The sequence below is a fragment of the Melospiza melodia genome, chromosome 5, assembly GCF_035770615.1.
Source record: "Melospiza melodia melodia isolate bMelMel2 chromosome 5, bMelMel2.pri, whole genome shotgun sequence".
NCBI lineage: Eukaryota > Metazoa > Chordata > Aves > Passeriformes > Passerellidae > Melospiza > Melospiza melodia.
In genome coordinates, this window is record NC_086198.1 from 35,977,177 (window position 1) to 35,997,534 (window position 20,358).

The window sequence follows — 20,358 nt, forward strand, 5'->3', positions numbered from 1 at the left end:
ACCATCCTGCTCTGGGCAGGGACACCTTTCATTAGACCAGGCTGGTCAGAGCCCCATCCAACCTGGCCTTGAACACTTCCAGGGATGGGGTATGCATAGCTGCCCCAGGCAACATGTGCCAGGGCCTCCCCATCCTCAGATGAGACAATTAGGAGAAAAATTACCACTGTTAGAGGGAGTCACCATCGCTGGAGGTGTTTAAGAGGTGTCTGGATATGGGGTTGGGGGATGTGGTTTAGGGGTTACAGTGATAATGACAAGTTAATGGTTGGACATGATAATCTCAAAGGTCTCTTCCACCCTTGGTGATTCTATGTCACTTCAATGAAGTTGATCTTTTTTACTGGCAAACATTTCTGTCTCCACTGGCTGCTTCATCTCTCGTAATTTTAAATAAAACCAAGTGAGAAAGTAGGTGGAGCTTTGAAATGAAGCACAGGGAGGCTGGAGAAGCACTGAGGAAGTTTAATGCCATCCATTCCTAAACAAATGTGGCTTTAAATGGAGCTGCTATCAGTCTAAAATTCAGAGTTCTCCCCCCTCTGTACACACCAGCTACATCAGGGTCTGGTGAGATTCTCACACCACATTCTCAACACAACAGGAAAAACTAAGTTCGGTACAGCTTAAACACACAGATTTTTTCCAAATCCATCCAAGTTTCTGGAAACAGTTTCTTCATCCATTCTTGCAGCTGGGGGACAGGCCACTCCATGTCATCCTAAACAGTAGTGAAAACATTTTTGCCAAAAGGATATTTGGTATTTACATCTGGTCTTTCTTGAGCTCTTAACACTGTACATAAAACCTCTGCACACAGTTAACATACACAACAGTTTATAGGAAATTTTCTACTGTATCCAATATGGTAATAAATATGAATAAAAGCTAAGAACTGACAGTACAACAAAAGAGTAAAAGTGTTTTTGACTTGATACTGAAATGCCTTGGTTAAAACCAGAAAAATTACTCTGCTTTTTCCTTGTCAGGCAGCATCAAAAAAAGCGATCAATCCATCTTGATCACAGCCATCCAGAATTTCCAGAAGGAGAGGAACTTTGGTTTTCACATTGGTGCCTTTAAATTTAAATTTATCTATGAAGAGATCTGTGATCATACCTGTAAAGGTAAAATTCCAGGAATTACTATTTATTTTCAGTAGGAGGTATCTCTACTTTTAATTCATGATTATATACCAAGTATTCCAGTTGTTAAAAGAGTTTTTAAAGTTTACGTTCAACTGTAAACAAATCCAAGCCACTTAACTTTGATACATTCTTAAGTGCCATCCTGAATTTGAACACAATCTTTAACCATGTCCATAAAGACAAGAATCATCTAAATATAAGCAGCTGTCTATTTCAGCCATGTCTCTGGATGTTAAGCTCCATTTCAATAAAGCTTTATTGTCAACAAACCATAAAGTCTCTCGAGATGTGCAGGTTGTCTCTTGTACTCCTCCAGCAGCTGATCTGCCTCTTCCAAAATGCTGCGGTATTTTGGGAGCAGGAAGTCCAGGTTGCCTTCATGAACTTGTAATTCCTCAAAGACAGTTGAAAATGGTAAGAGCTAACAGCAGGTTAAGTGTTGTAAGAGCAGGTAAGTCAGAAGAAATGAAGCTTAGATATGTCAGAAGGAAGTACTTCAAAGGGAAGACAATCCCCTTGTAAACTAGCAAGTGTTATTTCAGAGTGCCTCATTTTCTAGTCTCCTAATGAAATGCCAGATGTCTCTTCATAGACTGGATTCTCAAAATCCTGCTTATTTCAGCTTCCAGCTCTGAGCCAGAACAGGATCACACCACACAGACTCAAGTCTTGACTATACCTTCATTTTTAGAAAAAATGAATTCCTAAAAAAGTGTAGCATTCCATGAAGTCTGAAGGGAAAAGTAAACTCTGAAAGTATCACTCAATTTGTGACAGCAGAAAGTTTTGAATGCCTCTTCTAAAAAGCCTCAGTCTATCAGCAGACCAATTTGGGATGGTTGATAGTACAGACCTTTTTATCCTCCAGAGAAAGGCACACTTCTGTTCTAGACAAGAGGTAATGGTGTTGTGCACTGAGAGTCTGCTGGGGTAACAGCTTTTATCAATCATTAGATTATTTTACTGCCTGTCAATAAGTTCCCATCCAAAAAATGGGTGATTAAAAAATTCGTCAAAGATTTGCTGTCTAAAACAAGCAAGATGTACAACAGATGTACATTGCACAACGACAATGTGCAATAAGAATTAATTCTCTATTATTGTTTAAATCCCTCGTTTGCCCAAAAAAATAGTTTCAATCCCAAACCAAGCCCAAGTAAAACCCTTTCAGTGATAATAAAGATTCACACTGGTGTCACACTGGTTCTCACTGGTAGTCAGCTTTTCTGCTATCTGAAGAGCTCTGACAAGTATTTGAATCCCCTAAAAGGACAAAAGAGAACTGGCTGAACATTTTCACCTCCCCTTCCATTAAATAATAAATACCAACTCCATGATGGTGAGCTTTAGACAGGAAAATCCTGGCTCTTGGGGAAAAAAGTCTTAAGAACTGAGATGAGCTGCCCAACTGGTACCTCCCAAAGGCTACTGAGGAAGGTATTAAGCAAAAGATTCAAAAGCAGATGATTTAGAAATTATGAGACACTGGGATGAAGTTCCAAAGCAAAGAAATTGCATCTGGCCTGAATGACCTAAAAAACTATAAATGTTAGTGGGAAGGGAGAAGGAGCTGGAAACTAACAGCAGGCTAGGAGAGAACATCAGACAATAAAGCTGGCTGCCCTCCTACCATCCAATTTAAGCATCTTCAGTAATCCTACATGTTATTCACTAGTTATAGAGCAAAAAAGAGAATTTTCATTGGAGAAATTTCTCTCCTAGACACTTCAAATACATGCTTTAATTTAATTTAAGGGAACACACCCCACATGACACACATGTGACTTGAGCCATGGTTTAGTATCTGACAGCATAACCCCCCCATATAGATCAAACCCCAAGAATTCAGATACTTACTCTCAAAGCATCTATTAAGTGCACCTTCTTGGCCAGCAGCTGCTGATACTCTAATTTAGGGTGGATAAGCTTTAAGGTGTGCCTCACAGATTCTTCATTTACATCTAGCAGGAAGTAAAAAAGAACCCCAACAAGCAAATGAGTACTACGTATTCCATTTATGGGAATAACAAATGAACTGAAGTACAACAAAATAGAGAAGAATTTTTACCATATGATATGTTGAGATTAATCTTCCTTTTAGTAGCTTCTTTGGAAAGCACATCTTTGAGGATGGATATTGTAGAGATGTTGTCAGATTTAAAATATCCCTCACCTTTTCTATAAAAGAAGAACAGTTTAAAATACATAAACTTGAACACACATGCATGCATTCATGCATTAGGTTTAGTAATTGTATTTTACCTGTAAGTACTTTCAAGCTGTGTTCCCAGGAAAGTGTTCTGAAAATAAAAGGTGATGCACTCTCCAGCAGGAGTCTTTTCAGGCACCTCAGGCAAGCAAAACACAACCCAGGAGTGAATTTCAGCAAAACTGAACTGGCCTTTGAGCATAAGTGTATTCATGGGCCTGTGGCATTGTGAAATTAAAAGACAAAAAGGACAGTTAATATCTAAGCAGGACGGACTCTGTTCATGTAAAAAAAGCTCAGTTCCATGTGGTGGTTTCCTTTTAATCAGCACCCTGTAATAAAACAGGTCTCTCCCTAAGTACAGATACATATTGTAGATTGCAGCTATTTTTCTGTACTTCAAAATGCAAAGCTACATGCATATTCAAGTTCCACCGCCCACTAGGCATGTCAGATCTAGGAAAAAAAAAACAAGTTGGAAGTTTTTGATGTCCCACTGCAAGTTGTTAAACCTGAAATTTAGGACAAAGGTAAACAACTGACAAGAGCAAATATGACTAAGACAGCCTCAAGAGCTTCCCATGCTGTAAACCTCAGATGTAGCATTTTTATCAAGAACAAGGCATGGTGGAACTCATTTGCACACTGAAGCCTTTGGTATCCTCCCTTCAGTTCTTCAGTTTTGGTTTGAACAAGCAGATCCTTGGAGGCAATACAAGATGTTAGTGAAGTGGGCAAAAATCCATCAGAAACTGTGTAAAATACAAAACTCCTATAACAGAGAGATAAAGTCTTGGCTCAATTTTGGGGCCAAGTTAGCTGTGAGAAAAAAATTAGAGGAAAAGGGTGGAGCAGAGAATGAGGCTGAAACTGAAAACACAGTTACCTACAGAGGAAAGCTTCCTTTCTACCACACCCTCAGCTCAACTAACACATGGGGCTGAACTGCCACCCATGGCAGTAAAAGGAAAAATAGCCCCAAAACAAGAGTGGCAAGGAATCCATTTAATCCATTATTTCTATTAGGAAATCCATGAAATGGAACTACAGGCTCAAAAATGTAGGTTAGGGCTTACAAATTCCATACTTAAGTTGACCGAGCAAACATTTCAGCTGCCTTGTGTCATTTTTTCCAAGTGAAAAAAGGTATTGATTTTCCTTTGCACATACCTGTCCTGGTCAATAGAATGAGTTCTCTGGTGAAGTGAAAGTGGCTTAATTTGATATTGAAGAACTTGACAGGTTTTTGGTTGGATTCTTGGAGTTACATATGCTTGAAGTGTCCCGTACTGTCCTTCAATCGAGCGAACCTGCAGAGAGGAAAGAAGAACCCCACAGAGAAGAAGGAAAGGAAAAAGATAATTTTACCACTGTTTGGAAATTTAGTGAATATTCAAAGTATGTTAAAGACAGCCTCTAGTATTTCAGGAATATTTACAGTACTACATTTACTTGATAGTGCCACTATAAACAAAGCAGATGAGTTTTAAAACTAAATGGAGCATAGTCCAGTGAAGTGCTGCTGTATTAGATGAATATTAATAGCACCCTCTAACTCTGATCAGTTTTCTGATCAGTTTCTGATCAGTTAAAATAAAAAGCCTCAAAAATTGAAAGTTTTACGTAAACATGTATCAGATTAGAAGACTGCAATAAAAAAGAGAAAACCTCATGCCTGTGGGCATGCTGAGGATTTTCCTAATCAGGATTTCCTTCATTATTTCCTGTGGTGGCTGCCATAAAATGTATGGATTTGGTAGATCCTTAAAAATAAATTCCAAAACACCCACATGCCTTTAAGTATAATAAGCATGGGATGATAGGATTTGCTTCCTCTTCAAAATACAAATTGAGCCTATATTCCCTTGTTAGTTCCCAATGTCATTTCCTTCAAACACTTCAGAGAATAAACAATGCCAGAGCTTTCTTTCCCACACCTCCCTCAGCTTTAAGGTCCACACATTGCCTTCAGAATTCTATGTTTTCCCAATCTGTGGTGTCCCCATTGCTTTCATCCTAGGGACACTCAAAAAGATCCCAGGCTCTCCTCTGACATATTTTTAGAAGCCCTTAGAAATCCTAAAGACAAATAGAAAGGAACACAAGCCCCAGGTTAGAAGGTCTTAGGAAAAAAACAGCAGTAGAAATTGGACTGATCCACATGGAGAGCTCTTCATTCCAAAGCAGGACTAACCATGAATTTTATGAAACATATTTTTGAGCATTTTACCTTAAGTTCAAGTCTTGTAGTATTTGCTTGGCATCTGTAAGTTGCAAGAAGAAAGTTGCTATTTGGCTGAAAAAAGGAAAAAAAAGAATTAAACAGGAAAATAACACAAAATAGGTCTGTGGATTCACAAAATCTCTACTAGTCTTTTTTAACTGTAGCTACGTTACAGTGAAGTTTTTGCTATGCATGCAAAACTGTTTACAAGAGTTAAATACAAAAAAGCAATCCTTGGTTCCCCTGAATGTTCCAATTAGTTTTAATTATGATGGAGTTAAAAAAATAAAATCTCTCTGTAAGAAGAAGTCAACCAAAGCCTCTTACACTCTTTAATATCTCTACAAAGATTACACAGATACCTACTTTTCATCTGAAAAATGCATGTCAGCCCACTCCACTCATCTGCAAAATTAGTTCAACTTTCAAAAGCTAAAGCAGGATCAGTAAGAAAATACACCCCAAAAAGCACTAAGTTAATCACCACAAATGGCACAAAACCTAAAATAAAAAGCTGATTTCTGGGAGCTCCAGGGCAGAACAATGATGTGCAAATTCAGTTCTTAAAACTAAAAAGACTGTTAAAAGGGAGAAGATTTTACAGAAGATTTTAATAAATCCTAAGGTGGTTTCAGGATTTTCTCCCCAGCCCTCAGTGTCAATAGTAATTCTAACTATTTAAGTCTGTAGTTATAACATATAAAAAAAGGCATGCAAACATTTGACTCCGCACACAGTAGAACTGTCACATTCTAAAGATAATTTTTAGGAATTAACTAAGAAATGTAACACTTTTCACCTAAATTACTTGGAAGTAAACATACATGAGTCTATGAAATCCAGAGAAGAGAGCAATACTGAATGTCTCTCACAATCCTCCTCAGGAACAAAAAAAAGGAAGAGAGGAGATATTTTTGCATATTTAGGTTTGCCTTACATCAGGACCTGCCTGTAGCTCCCCATTCTGCAGTATCTCTAAAGAAGCTGTGCTCTCCAAAATTACCAGATGAGCAGTTTAACTGAATGTATTTTCAATCAGAGATATATACATCCAAGTTCTATTTTTGCTACAATATTAAGGGTTTCCATCATGCCATCTCTCCAGACATCCCCTCTTCAGTTTCACTCACCTCAGAATCACAGCTGCTAAAACTAACAACAGCAGAATTTTTATCCACATCCAGCAAGTCCAGTGGGACATCACTCTGCAGAACACAGGAGGAAGGAAAAAGCAAGAGCTTACATTCCTGAGTAGCTCCAAGTGCATTTATCCTCTGACTGTCATCAAGCTTTGTAAGGAGAGAGAGGCAAGGAGATTGCTTCATCTCAGAGGCAAAAGCCTAACAGACATGCAGCTTACTCCTTAATCCTGGAGTAGCATGATGATCTTGCTCTTATTCCCTTTACAGAGTCCTGAACTCCTGGGGGGCTGCTTTACCACAACCTCAGTGTAAAATCTGTAACTGTCTTTCAGACATGAAAGGTTGATTAACAATTTCTTTATTTCTCATTTAGCTATGGAAACATCTGATATTATACTGTGACAAATTAGCTGTAGCTTAGCATTGCTCTGTAACATCCTTAATAAAAACAGGATTTTTATTAAGAAGTGAAAAATAAATTCGTACAATACTACTTTCCCATTTGTTATAGAAAAATCACCTCATAAATTCCTCCTTGTCACATTTTTCTCCTCATGCATTTCCCAAAATAGGTAATTCAGTACTGCTACTCTTTCTGACTACCAAAGATGGCATTAATTTCAGCTGATACAGTAGGAGGAATAATTAAGGTGGCTGTAATGGGCAGGACTATTTCTCCCCAGCTGCACACAAATCAGACACTGTTCCACACTGGAAGTGAACAGGTGGCCCATAACATTCTGAAATTAATTTTCCACTACAGAGGGCACTTAACTGGCGAGTGAAGATGTGCACCCCATTTAATTGGTGTTTAAATAAGGATATGCAAAAGCAAACACAAAGTTACAAAGAAATCTTCTGTTACAGCAGCCACTTTGGTCTATTTTGGCAATGTAAAGCTGCTCTGCTCAATATGAATTTGTTGTATTTTCTCTCTTACAAGCATGTCATGTCCTTAAGATGCTGCAACTTGGCTTTCTGAACTAGAAAGTCTCTGAGTGTTTTATTTATGCATCAAGAAATCCACCAAGAACAAGCCCCACTGACCTGCACCAGGACATTATCTATGGCTGTCTGCACCTCCAAGATGAGGCTGTAGCTGGCATCATCCCTGTTCAGTGTGAACTTGTCATTGACACTGAAGGCAGGTACTGAGGAAACTGCAGTGCTGGAGTGAGAGGACTGCTGGTATTTCTCCCGTTCCTGGAGCACTTTTATCTGCAATTGTTCCAACTCATTCCTAGAAAAGGAAAACCACTCATAATGTCTTCAAAAAAAGGCAACTATAGAGCTAGACTAGAAATTAAATAGTTTAAACTTGCAAGGCAATCATGTTTATCTCCTGTCCTCCATATTTCAGCCAGAAGTGACTGATGGCTCCCCTTAGATGTACTTAGCAAAGATAAAATATAAACTCTATCACATGGACATGTGGATTTTACATGTTCCTTGCCAAAAGAGGGTTTTGAGAGAGAGGAAAGGACAAACTTTTTCCTTGAAGAGTACAATTCATTTTGAATAATATGGTAGTGACTTATTTCCTGCCATCATTTAGAAGCTATAGAGCAGCAAGGAAGAAAGGAATCTTATCTTACTGGCACTGAGGCAGAAAGCATTAAGACATCATCATGTGAAGGCAAGATAGAAAAAGGCTGTGAAATGAGGCTGCTATTCATTTCTACTTTGAAAAGGTTTGATTCTACTTCTAGATATATTAGTGATAAAGAAAATCCAGTGAGATAAAAAGGAGAGATGACATTTCAGCTTTTAACATTTCCATTCTTCCATTTAAATTTCTCTCTAGCACAATTACCTTAAGGATGAAATCTTGTTCTGCATTTCTTGACTTAATTTAAGTTCTTCACCTGATCCACCTTCTCTATGGACAGGTTCTGTAGTCAGTCCTGTCAGCCAGCCTAAACCAATATATGAAGTTTATATTCCTTATAAGCTAAAAAGAAAATTCTACACTCAGCTATTTTATGTGTGGAGTGATGTTTGTTCCACACACTGGCTAGAGAAAATTGAGCCCAATTTAATCCTTTTGTGTAGGATTAATCCTAGACACAGAGCAGCACTTTTTATGGGTTTCATGCTTAAATTGGAAAACATTACTTTGTCTTCATTAAGTACTTTGAGCAATAAATTCCTTTTTAGCAGTTTTTAACTGAGCAGTTGGATTTTTTCTCACAAATTGAATTACTGGCAGTACTGAAAACAAAATAAAAACTGTTCAATGTGTTTATAGCAAACTAGATGCTGCTCAGTAGGCTTAGAGGTTGGATGTTGATGCTTGAAAAAGTTATACTTTTGCTTACTAAGTTACATTTATTTCTAAAACCAAATACTAATTGATTATATTCTGATACCTCAGGTATGATATGCAGAGAAGAATGGGTGCTTACAGCTCCAGTTCTCTGCCAAAATCAGTCTAGCGCACATCCGACCAGAATTCACCTTTGAAAGCCCACAGGGAAACACGGGCTTTCACTTTTCCCCTTCCTTCTATCATCCAGGATCTTGACAACATTCCCACTAAAAGAAGCCACAAAGGACTTAGGGTGCAACAGTACCAAGTACTGCCAATCATACCAACACAATTCATGTGAGGTCAGGTGCAAGGGACTTTTGATCACTCAAAAATGTTTACAAGAAGTACTTGGAACAGCATTATTTCTCAGTAACTGACTGAAGATTGCATCTTGCCAATGGTATGATTTTCATCACAAGAAGTTTCAATAGGTTAACTTTTAGCACTGAAGGTAATTAAAGGCAGAGAATTAGCAATATTTTAGCTCCCATCAGCTGACAAATGCAGCATGTTTATCATGGTCTCTGTCACAGACAGGCCAATAGCTCAAGGCTTACAGAGGAGCTGCTGGGATGCCTCACACAGGGGAGCTTTATTTCCAACTAAAATCAAAATCAACCCCATTTAAAGCACTCTGAAGCTGAAAACGAATGAAATAACATAAAACACAGAAAAATAAAATAAAAACATGCTTGTATACCCACACTTTTCATACATATTAAAAAAATCATAAATAATTTGTATAGACATACTCATTAATTCATCACATTAAGGCAGCAGTCGACACCAAAATATAGTCAGCCACTGTGTTACACACGAGGAATATCTTAAGATCTAAAATCTTCACAGTTTAAATGCAGTAAACTTTTTTAAAGTGTAAATATTAAATCAGAAGAAATCTTCTCAACACAAAATTTTAAGAGATGTGAGTTGCACTAACAACATAACCTGCTTCATTTTATCACCTCACCACACATGGCATTTATTGTGTCAATGACATGAAGCTTACCTGAATATGTTGCTGCTAAAATTTCATCATAGCCATCTTTTCCCACACAGCCACCCTGGATTGATGAAATGCTCTCTGACAAAGCCTTCAAATAAACACATTCAAGCAGAGGGAAATATCACTGCACTCATTTTAGAAGCTTTTGGATGATCCTATTCCACATAGCAAACATATTGAAAAGTTGAATGCAAAACACTGATAGACAGTGTTGTTCCAGCAGAAATTAGCAATCTGACTGAAGTGAAATGATCCCTCTGGATCCAATTACTATTTTAAACAATTGATACCAAAGTAATTATGCTCAGTGAAGCCCTGGCAGCTTCCATTTATTAACCTGTAAATCACAGACTATGCACAACACTCTTGGGTTTTTCACTCAGAAAGCAACTCTGGATTAGGTTTCACCCAGCAGTCAACTAAGCCAAAACTTTAACACTCTCTACATTATTTTGATTTTTGCTCTCTACATTGTTTTGATTTTTGCTCAAATCACAACTACTTCACTTTCTGATTCTTACATGTTACCATACTGATTTCAAGTTCATATTGTCAATGTTACAAACCTCTTAAATTAAAACCAAACCACATATTTTAGCAGTAACGATCCTGTAAATTTTGAAATACTGATTTTTATTTTTAATTAATGAGTTGGGTTTTTTTCAGCAGAGTATGAAGAATGAGGACTTACATAATCATGTCGAAGGACAGGATCATCAGCACTCTCAAAGTTATAAATCTCTATCATTCCATCATCTCGTCCAACAAGTAATTCCTTAACTCCATCTCCCAGAATGTCAAAACTATCAATGCACAGAATACCTAATGAAGAAGAAAACAATGCCATTTGCTTCATCTTTATCAGTTTCTGATACAATAATACACAGGCCACACTCAGTTACACAAAACAGAGTCCTGGCCAGCTTTTAGTGAGATTTCTGGATAAGTCCTCAAAGCTGAAGTCCCTCCCCTGTGCTTCAGACTCAAGGTAAACTTTTTTGGTTCCATATTTCACAGAAAGACTAAGGACATACTAAGAAGCATTTTAAGAAAATAATGTGGTGATAACTCTTATGATTAAATAAAAATGTATTTATACATTCCATTCCTGATCTTGTCCTTTACAAAGCAGTAGGGGCTAACAGATGCTCCAGAAGCAGCACACCAAGGCTAAAACTGGGAAAGTTTTGATCAGTTATTGTGGAGACACATTCTACCTTCAGACAAAACCCTTTACTATGACTCTTAGAGACCTTAAAACCACTGAACATCTGATAAGTTTGGCAGGTGTGTTTGCCAAATATACACACACTTAGAAAAATTACAAATATCTCAACTGAATTTGAATCAACACTGTTTTACAAACACCACTTTAAAAATAGTGTAAAAACAAAAGTTTGCTACAATACTGGAAATGATATGAACACAAAATGCAAAGCAAGACAAACTGATTCAAATTACTTGTCAGAAAATCAGAAGACTTAAAGATACCTTAGTCATGTAAGTATCACATGCTGATATAACCACAATGACATAATCACATTATTCCTCCAGAGTTATCTATGAATAAGATTTCCTGATTACCCTACTCTTAACAAAGCCTCAGGTATGCTGGAAAGCTAAAGAATGAGAAATTGAGACACATGACATACCTCCTCTCTTCTTTTCATTTCCAATTTCCCACCTTGGTATTGCCTTGGTACCAGTAATCTGGGTGACACCCAATTTCCCATCAGAAGTCCCATACACAATTTCTTCCCCAGAATCACCTGAACACAGAAACTGAATTTAGAATTGATAAAATCAAGCACACCAACTTCAAAATGTTGTGTAGTTACACTCTGCAGCCCATGGGAAAAGAAAACACTGAATTAGTAATGGAACTGTCAGGCTTCAAAGCTGAAAACAAATCCATGAAAACTGCACCCATCCTGGTCATTTCCTTGTGGCTATCACTATTCTGTGTTTGGCTGCACCCTGCACTTGAGTTCTGCCTAAAAACCAGTCAGTATTTATTACTATGTATTTCATCAAAGTTAGGCTGAAGTATAAAGGCTATTCGATGGACTTGACAGAAGAAAACCAGAGAAATCCTTTCCAAACACACACCCAGCAGTGAATGTTGTGCCAAAATCTCAGCAATGAAGAACTACTGTTCCAAACCAGCTCTGGATGTTTGTCACACAACCTAACTGAAACTAAATTAAGCACCAGATTAACACCCTAAAGAGATTTCTATGAGGTTAGAGCAGATTAGCAGGAAGGATGACCAAAACTATTTTAAGTTTGAACCTTCCAGGCTCAGTTTATGTCAGCTCTACTCAATATTCTCATCCATCCATCTATTCCAGTTATGGAAATCCATGTGTAAGGGAAACACAAACCCAAAATCTGAACATGGCCCCCAAAAGTCCAGTTTGTTTTTACACAATGAGACCTCAGATCTCACTAGTGTTGTAAGAGGCCTTCAATTAAATGTGAATATAATTTAGAACTGTCTAAAACAGTCATATCTCTATGTCTATTTATATGTAAAAGAATTACCTTGCATAGTCACTTTTCTGCTGCATTTTTAGCATCAGCTTGAAAATCAAGATAAAATAACTAAGACAAGCTACATAATCTTAAAAATACAGTAAAACAGTATTATTAATTATGTGTATATTCAAAGTCTTATTACCCCCATTTCCATTGCTCAGAGCAAGAACAGCAGGTGGTCCAGGAAGTTCTACTTCATACAGCAAATTGGATCCCTGAAGATAAAAAAAACAATCTTCAATTAATTTGTTAAAAAAATCCCCCAAAACAAGAAAAAAAAGGAACTCCAAAACACCAGCCACATACCAAACCAATGTCCCACAATGACAAAATTATTACAGATCATACTAAAAGGTAACATTTACTTATTCAAACTCCTATGAGAAAACCATTTCTAAGCCTAAAACAGGGTGAAGTCTGTAGAAATAAAACATAGGACTATTGAAATGTTTCCTGGATCATTTAAAATGATAATACTCATCTAGCAATTTAATTTGTTAAATAGCTTAGTATCACTCAAGACTTGTCGCAACAGTAATTGATGAGAGCAAGAATTCCCAAAGTGATAAAAACTTCAGGAAATTAAATGAGTATGTGAGCACTTTTAGTTACAAGGGACCAATTTGTCATCAACTTCCACCTATGAATCCCAAAGCCTGTTTACAGTGGTTTCATTAATCCTCATTTTTTACAAGTTTATGATAATGATTTTCCTTTAAAAAATCAGCAGAAAGGGAATGCACTAGCAGCAACACTCCCAAGTAAGGCACAATACACTAATCCTTATGATGTTTAAGCCCTGTTCCCTTAATAATCAGTCCAATTCCATAGCATCCATACATAAAACATAAAGAAGGAGACATTTGAACCTGTAACACCCTGAGCACTCTGTCCTGACATGCAAGCACCGGTGTGATGCAGCTCACTTTGTCTACAGGAAGGCAGAGAACATCATTGATTTTATCTCCTGAGAGGAAGTAGTGCTGGTCCTTGCAGTCACAGTAATGGTTATAGATGTAGCTTGCACAGAGAAAGAGATCTGCTCCTGAAATGTGCCTGAGGAGAAGAAAACACTTCCTGTAGCATCTTGCTGCAGCAAGAGTCCTTTATGCTTTTATGCCCTACTATGCTCACAGCTCCAAGGTATTATGGGCCCCTGCAAGCTGTTCCAGCTTTTAGAGTTCCTTATAAATACTAAAACCATGTGGTTTCTACAGCTCTCACATTTCCACTCCTATCTTCAGGTAAATCCCTAAGAATATCTTTATAGAAATTTCATTATTATATTTTTTATGCTGATTTGTCCATGGCAGCATCTTACAACACAATCCAAAAGAGATTTTGCTCCAGGAGCTCTGTGGACAGGACACACTGTGGCAATAACCCCAGCTCTGCTCACACAGTGTGTGAGCCTCCAGACCACTCCCAATTCCCCCCACATTTCCAAGATATCCCCAATTCCTCCTACAGGTCGCAGCACAAGATGAAGCTGGACTGGCACTTAATGTCACCTACACAATATGCTTAAAATTATTGCATAAAATCATAAACTAACAATCTGCTAGAGCTCTCAAAAATGCAAATTATCATACATACATAGCTTTGATGCTTTCAGTAAGGTTAGTTTCAAAGGAAAGAAACTGCTTCCCTCTTTTTGTGAAACCTCTGACTTCAGATCCTATAGCCACAAAAATTTTCTCTTGTGGTGTATTAAGAGCTCCTCCCAGCTCCAGTCTGGAGATCTTTTGTCCTGGCAGTGTCTTGAACACTGGCTGTCAACAAGAAAGCAATTTTGATCAATCACAATATTATATTTCTGCTAATCTTTTAACATAAAGGATAACAAATTGACTTTCAATTTCTGGCAAAACTAAGATGCAATGGGTTGTACACAGACAAAAATAATCTGCGTATTTATTTCAGAATCACAGAGTAACCAAGCATTTTATGAGTAAATAAATACAAAAAAGCTTTAAAACATAGTAAATTATGACTTCATTATTTCATTGTTATTAATTCATCCATAGGGAAAATTCAGCACTGCTGTCAACTGTGTTATTTGTGGTTTGTTTTTTATTTTAAAGAACAACACATACACACACTCTCTCTCACATGTTACATTCTTATTCCAAAAGTCTACATTGATTTATTTGTATTGCTATAGAATACTTATGAGCTAACCATCAACTTGGAGAAGAAAACCTGTGAAATAAAGTTATTTTTTATTGAGCTGGGCATGAAAAGCAATCAGTTTGTCCAAATCCCTAAGGTGATTTAATGAATCTCTGCAGGTTTTTGTCCCATTGTAATAACTGTGTATGTGCCCAGGCTTAAGCCCAACTTGGCTGAAGTGCAAAATGTGTGGATATTACTTTTCTTTCACATTACTTTTTGACTATAACTGTGCTTGAACAGGCACGAGATCAGCGTTCCCTCACCAAGTTAGGCATCAGTCCACAGCTCTACCAAGAAACTTTCCACTGGCATCTTATTTGCCACGTGAATAAATAAGGGACTTCCAAAGTTCACTGGGAAGAACATTGCAAAAACAAAATTTTAAATGGAACATTTCCACTTACCACAGCTTCACCCTTTTTTATGCCAAAGCACGTAACGACCCCATCCTGATCTCCAACAACCACCTTCAAAAGTACAATACAGTGTTATTTTTTATTACACACACAGCTGTGGTTTTAAATAATGCTTTACCTGTATTCATAGAATCACAGAATGGTTTGGCTTGGAAGGGACCTTAAAGATCTCTCAGCTCCAGCCCCCTGCCAGTGATAGGGACACTTTCCACTACCCCAGGTTCCTCAAGTTCCATCCAACCTGACCTTGAACTCTTCCAGGGATGGGGCAGCCACAGCTTCTCTGGGCAACCTGTGCCAGTACCTCATCACCCTTACAGGGAATAACTTTTTCCTAATATTTAATCTAAACCTACTCTCTTGTCAGTTTGAAGCCATTCCCCCTTGCCTGGTCACTATATGCTACTGTAAATAGCCCCTCTGTTATAAAATTAATTATATTTTCTAGACTATTTAATTACATACTTTAAAGTATACTTTAAAGATCTATATAAAATGCTAGAAATATGATGTAGAGCAGCATTTCAAGGACAGGCATTTACAATCCTTTTCCTGCTTCTACTTGTAAACGTCAGCAACCATGAGGTGAAGACGTACTTGGGAAAAGTTGTGTTTTCACACTAAGACTTTATTACCGAGGGAAAAAAAATGCAGCTCTTTTTATTGTGTTTCCCTAACAAGGTTGCCTTAATTAAATTAAGAAATACTTAAAAATAAATGTTTTATAGACTCATTAAGGTTGGAAAAGACCTTTAAGATCATGAAGTTCAACTATCAAGTTGTCATTATTACTCTAACTCCTAAACTGGCACTCCACCCAGTGCCAGATCCAGACACCTCTTAAACACCTCCAGGGATGGTGACTCCACCAGCTCCCTGGGCAGCCTGTTCCAATGCTTGACCATCCTAACAGTAATGGTACTACTTCAGGTAATATACCAGGTATAACAGTAATGTTACTACTTCAGGTAATATACCAGGTATAACAGTAATGTTATTGCATCTCAGCTTCAGGCCATTTCCTCTAGGCTTAAATGTTAGTATAACCAAAATAGAGAAATGTGGAAGAACTCCCTTGTGGTTTCAGCAATGCTGGGAACTACAAAAATTCCTTCCTGGTTCTGAAGTTTTCCAATCACGAAGTCAGATTTTTTTTTCTCTTTTTCTCCAAAATAAGGTTTTCCAAACCCCCCAAATGGGGTTGCACAGTCTTTCCCTATAATGTCCTGTATCTAAGGAAATCTGGAGTTGATTAACGCTAGGATGAGGCAGAGGACAGGAGAGGCAGCGAAGCACCAGGCGCTCGGTACCTTCTGCGTGGCCTTCTTGCCGGAGGCGGGCAGCAGCCTCATCGTCTTCTGCGCCGTCACTCCCACCTGTGGATGCAAGAGACGCTGCACAGCGGGGCCCGGAGCGCCGGGACGCGCCACGGGCAGCGCGCAGGCCCGGCCGCACGGCGGCCCCTCGGCCCCGGGCGGGCCGTGCCGCCTGGTTCCCTTGCCGGGGCGCTGCCGGCGCTGCCGTGCCCACCTGCAGGTAATCCACGCGTGCCAGGCTCGGCTCCATCGCTCCGCCGGACGCGCGTCCCTCCCGCGGGCACGGCGCGCCCGCCGCCCGTCACCGCGGCAACCTCCACGCGGGGCCCGCCTCTCATTGGCTGGGCGGGCGGACGGTGGGCGGGGACTCGGCCAGACGGGCGCGGCGATTGGCTGGAAGGCGCCGGGGCGGGGTGAGGGGCGGGCAGAGCCGGGAGCGCCCCGGAGCGGCTCCCGCGGGAACGACCCCGAGCGGGATCCCGGGCTCGGTGCCGAACGTGCGGGAGGAATGGTTTGTTTAACAACGAAGCCAAAAGTATCTGCCCTGCACGGGGTCCGAGTTAAAAAAATAAATCCTTTCTCTCCGAAGGGTAAATACACTGAATTAAGAAAGGGTCGGCGCGAGTACGTGAATACACTGACATGTTAAATAACGCTGCTGCCATCACATTGCCACTTACCTGGTTCTCAGCAATTCCATGAGTTCTGGGCTTACACGCGTTACTAGCACCACTAATAAAGAACAAAGATTTCAAGTAATCCCCCACTCATCTCTAGTTGGTTTATTGTAGTATGAAAAATCCTATTTTGTACCTGGACACTGCAAGGAACAGAGTATTATACTGTGTCTGTTATTTTTTTGTCTTGCAAATTTAGTGCAAAGAATTCTCCATATGTAATCATAAACCTGTTAAAATATCAGCAATCGATACCATTATACCTTTTTAATGCATAAATGCAAAAAAAAAAATGTTATGATAGTTCTTGCTTTTAAACAATTAAAATGAAGAGAGCAATCTTTTTGTGGTGAGTTAAAAGTTCCTAAGACTAAATTCCAGAGAAGCTGTACATAAAGTTATTTAGTGCTAAAAATCTACAATACATTTTTTTCAAGTATAAGATACTGAAATATTATTGCCAATAAATAGTTGTGCTGTCATTGAAGCCACGGTTCCTTTGTTGAATCATTCACATCTCAGCATATTGGGATTTAGTTTCTCACTGAGTTTATGTATTAAAATTGCCAGCTCTTCTGTTGCTTGGGACTTATCCTCCAACAGTTCATAGCGAAGACTGGAGATGTCCTGTTTGATTTCCTTTAATTCACCTGCATTAATAACAGAAAGAAACACTCAGTAGTAAAGTTTGACATTCAGTGAATACTCTCCTGTTAAGCCACATCAGTGCCTCTTTCAGATTATCATCCCAAAATGTTCATGAGAGCAGGTATAGGATGGGTCAGGAGGATTTACCTCATCCTCATTCTCAGTGAGATGTGTCTCCAGCCCTAATAGCACCTAAGGCATTTTAACAGTCCATTGGGGTCTTACACTATGCTCCATGTATATATACAACACCAAAGATTCCCAAAGGGCTGTACAAAGGTTAATGAATTAATCACACCAACTCTGCTGAACAGCTGGTAAATATTAGTATCCCCTTTTTAGAGAGAAAAGGAAAAGAGGTTTTTTCTGAAGAGGTGTGCCAAAATCACAAGGAAAAGTGTGGCAGAGCTGGCAGTAAAACTCACAGCTTCTGAGTCTCTCTCCTCTTCCTTACCAACATCCTTGGAATTAGAAAAAGTCAACCAATTTAACATGATGTTATATTTTGACACAAATACAAAAAACACATTTAAACAAAGACAGCTGTCAAAGCCAGGCTTATAATAATCAGCAGCATGTATTGCTTTGTAGGATATTCAGTTCAAGAGCAAAGGCCTTTAAAAATGTTCAAATCTGTTCTTCCAGCAAGTGTGAGGGACGTGAATTCCTACACAGCACCTGCCTCGGGAAATGATTTGTCATGTACAAAATACAAGAGTATGAAGAGGCACCTAAATTCTCTAGTGATGGAGAGCAGGGAAAATCTCTAGACTTTTGTTAAAGTAGTTCTAGTACAGAAATGCCAATGTTTTCTCTTTAGGCTACAGCAGACTCCAAGAATTCTGTCTTCAGAGGCTGGGTCTGTGCTTTGGGTACAATGAGATGCTCAAGACACAGAGCACTTGGCTAGCAGCTGAAGAGTGATACTCAAGAACTCAAGGGTCACTTGCCCTCTACAAAACCTGGTGCCAAAGCCAGAACCATGATGTCAGTAAACCCTGATTCTTCTGTGCTGTCTTTCTAATTTAAACACATCTCTCGCAACACCAAAGTGGCATCAGGGACCTGGAAAGGGGCTGGCTCTGCTGGTGACAGAACAGTTTTTTCATCAGTCACTAGGTAGATGATTTCCTACATCACAGAGCAGGAACAGGAGGAAAGCAGTGGGAATTCAGGAGAGCAGCACACTGAGAGGATTCACTTTTAGGAGCCTGTCTGCTTTTGTCACTGACAATCACAGCTCTGTACATCCACACAGGATGGGGAAGTGTCAGGATAACAGTCAGTGCACAATGCTTGCCTTTTGAAGGCACTGAGGGGGACTTAATTTAATCTTTTTTGCTCCCTGCTTCTTGCTGAAGAGAGTTATAGGTAAGCAGAGAGCAACTAAGGAGCCAAACAGAAGCTTTGCTGCCTTAGCTGAGAGCTGAGCAGCCCTTTCAGGCCCCTCACACCACACATGCACACAGCTGCCTGATGCTGCCGTGCCAGTAAAGCATCTTCTGACCCCAGCCTGTCCATCACTGCATCACTCTATTGCTTGATAGCATTCCAGCTAGAGTTTTTGTTTGGGGATCTGCCCAGAGCACAGGGGTTTCCTTGTTGGACTGCAGGCCTGTGTTTCATTCCTAGAAGGTTGGAGAGAAGAGGACAACCTTTGCCATAATCTCATCCCAGTGGTGAGTTAGGGTGTGCAACTGGAGCAAGCACCTCTCACATCTGCCAGAGAGCTCACATCCACTGTTTCTCAAAAGGTCTCCCACTAAAATAGAGGCTACATTTGTCATTTTTTGTCACCATGCAGCTGACTGTAGAGCTTTGTTTAATGATGGGCAGCTTCAGAGGTGATTATTCCTCACAGCTTTATGAAGGGAGGACAAATAGTTCATGGTGTAAAGTGGTAAATTGTGTGCAATTGTGTATTCAGTTGAATGAAACAGAGAGGAAGATCCTGCAGCTTTGATTAGGACTCTGGAAGTGTGAATACAGTTAATGGCTCCTTCACAGATATCCTCTGTGCATTGTCTGTGCTCTCATTTTATATCTGTAAAATAGGAGCCATAATATTTCTCAGTTCTACTTCTTTAGTCCTAGTTTTCCATTTTTTGATGACATGGGCATACTTTCCATTACTTCCTGAGCCTCGGTGCATGTGAAATACAAACAATCCCTCTTTTCACTCAAAACCCCCATGCATCAGTGTAATACTGGCTCCTAATACAACATGAAAAAAGCTGCCTCTGAATATTGCAGTCTCTTTCTTACCTTCATTGACTTCATCATTTTCTTTGTCCACTTGTGCTTTCAGAACATAGCGTTTTATCAGTCTCTTCATTATTTGCTGCCAGATTAAAACAGTTCTATAATCAGCTGAGATTATATAATTAAACATTGTTCATTTTTCTTTCTTAGCTCTCTCTGTCACACCAGCCTAAGAGAAAGAATGAGCAGCCCCAGATGAAGTACTTGCCTCAAATGGAGGCATGCTGGGCAAGGAAGGGAACAGCCAACCTACTCAGCTTTCACATCCCTTACCCAAAAACCCATT

General features: G+C 39.2%; 2 protein-coding genes across 4 annotated transcripts in view; both read right to left on the reverse strand.

Annotated features, from left to right (window-relative positions):
- Positions 1-450: 450 nt before the first annotated feature.
- On the reverse strand, positions 451-16,791 carry BBS7 (Bardet-Biedl syndrome 7). The gene is made up of 19 exons (XM_063157054.1): positions 16,700-16,791; positions 16,480-16,545; positions 15,158-15,220; positions 14,175-14,350; positions 13,448-13,634; positions 12,721-12,793; positions 11,693-11,809; positions 10,732-10,862; positions 10,044-10,128; positions 8,537-8,639; positions 7,771-7,963; positions 6,712-6,786; positions 5,588-5,653; positions 4,528-4,667; positions 3,411-3,575; positions 3,217-3,326; positions 3,006-3,109; positions 1,419-1,542; positions 451-1,119 (listed from the first exon to the last, which is right to left on the reverse strand). Exons 1-19 carry the CDS (start codon positions 16,733-16,735, stop codon positions 986-988), a joined length of 2,148 nt encoding a protein of 715 aa, XP_063013124.1. The 5' UTR covers positions 16,736-16,791; the 3' UTR covers positions 451-985.
- A 464-nt stretch (positions 16,792-17,255) lies between these two features.
- Positions 17,256-20,358, reverse strand: part of TRPC3 (transient receptor potential cation channel subfamily C member 3) — a 33,705-nt gene continuing 30,602 nt past the window's right edge. For 2 of the 3 annotated variants that reach the window (XM_063157057.1, XM_063157055.1), the window contains exons 11-12: positions 20,076-20,151; positions 17,256-17,812 (exon numbers count right to left, since the gene is read on the reverse strand). In XM_063157057.1, the coding sequence (XP_063013127.1) occupies positions 17,670-17,812; positions 20,076-20,151 (219 nt within the window). In that variant the 3' untranslated portion in view covers positions 17,256-17,669. Of the gene's footprint in view, positions 17,813-18,235; positions 18,272-20,075; positions 20,152-20,358 lie in introns of all 3 variants that reach the window. The other variant, XM_063157056.1, reaches the window with a different exon arrangement.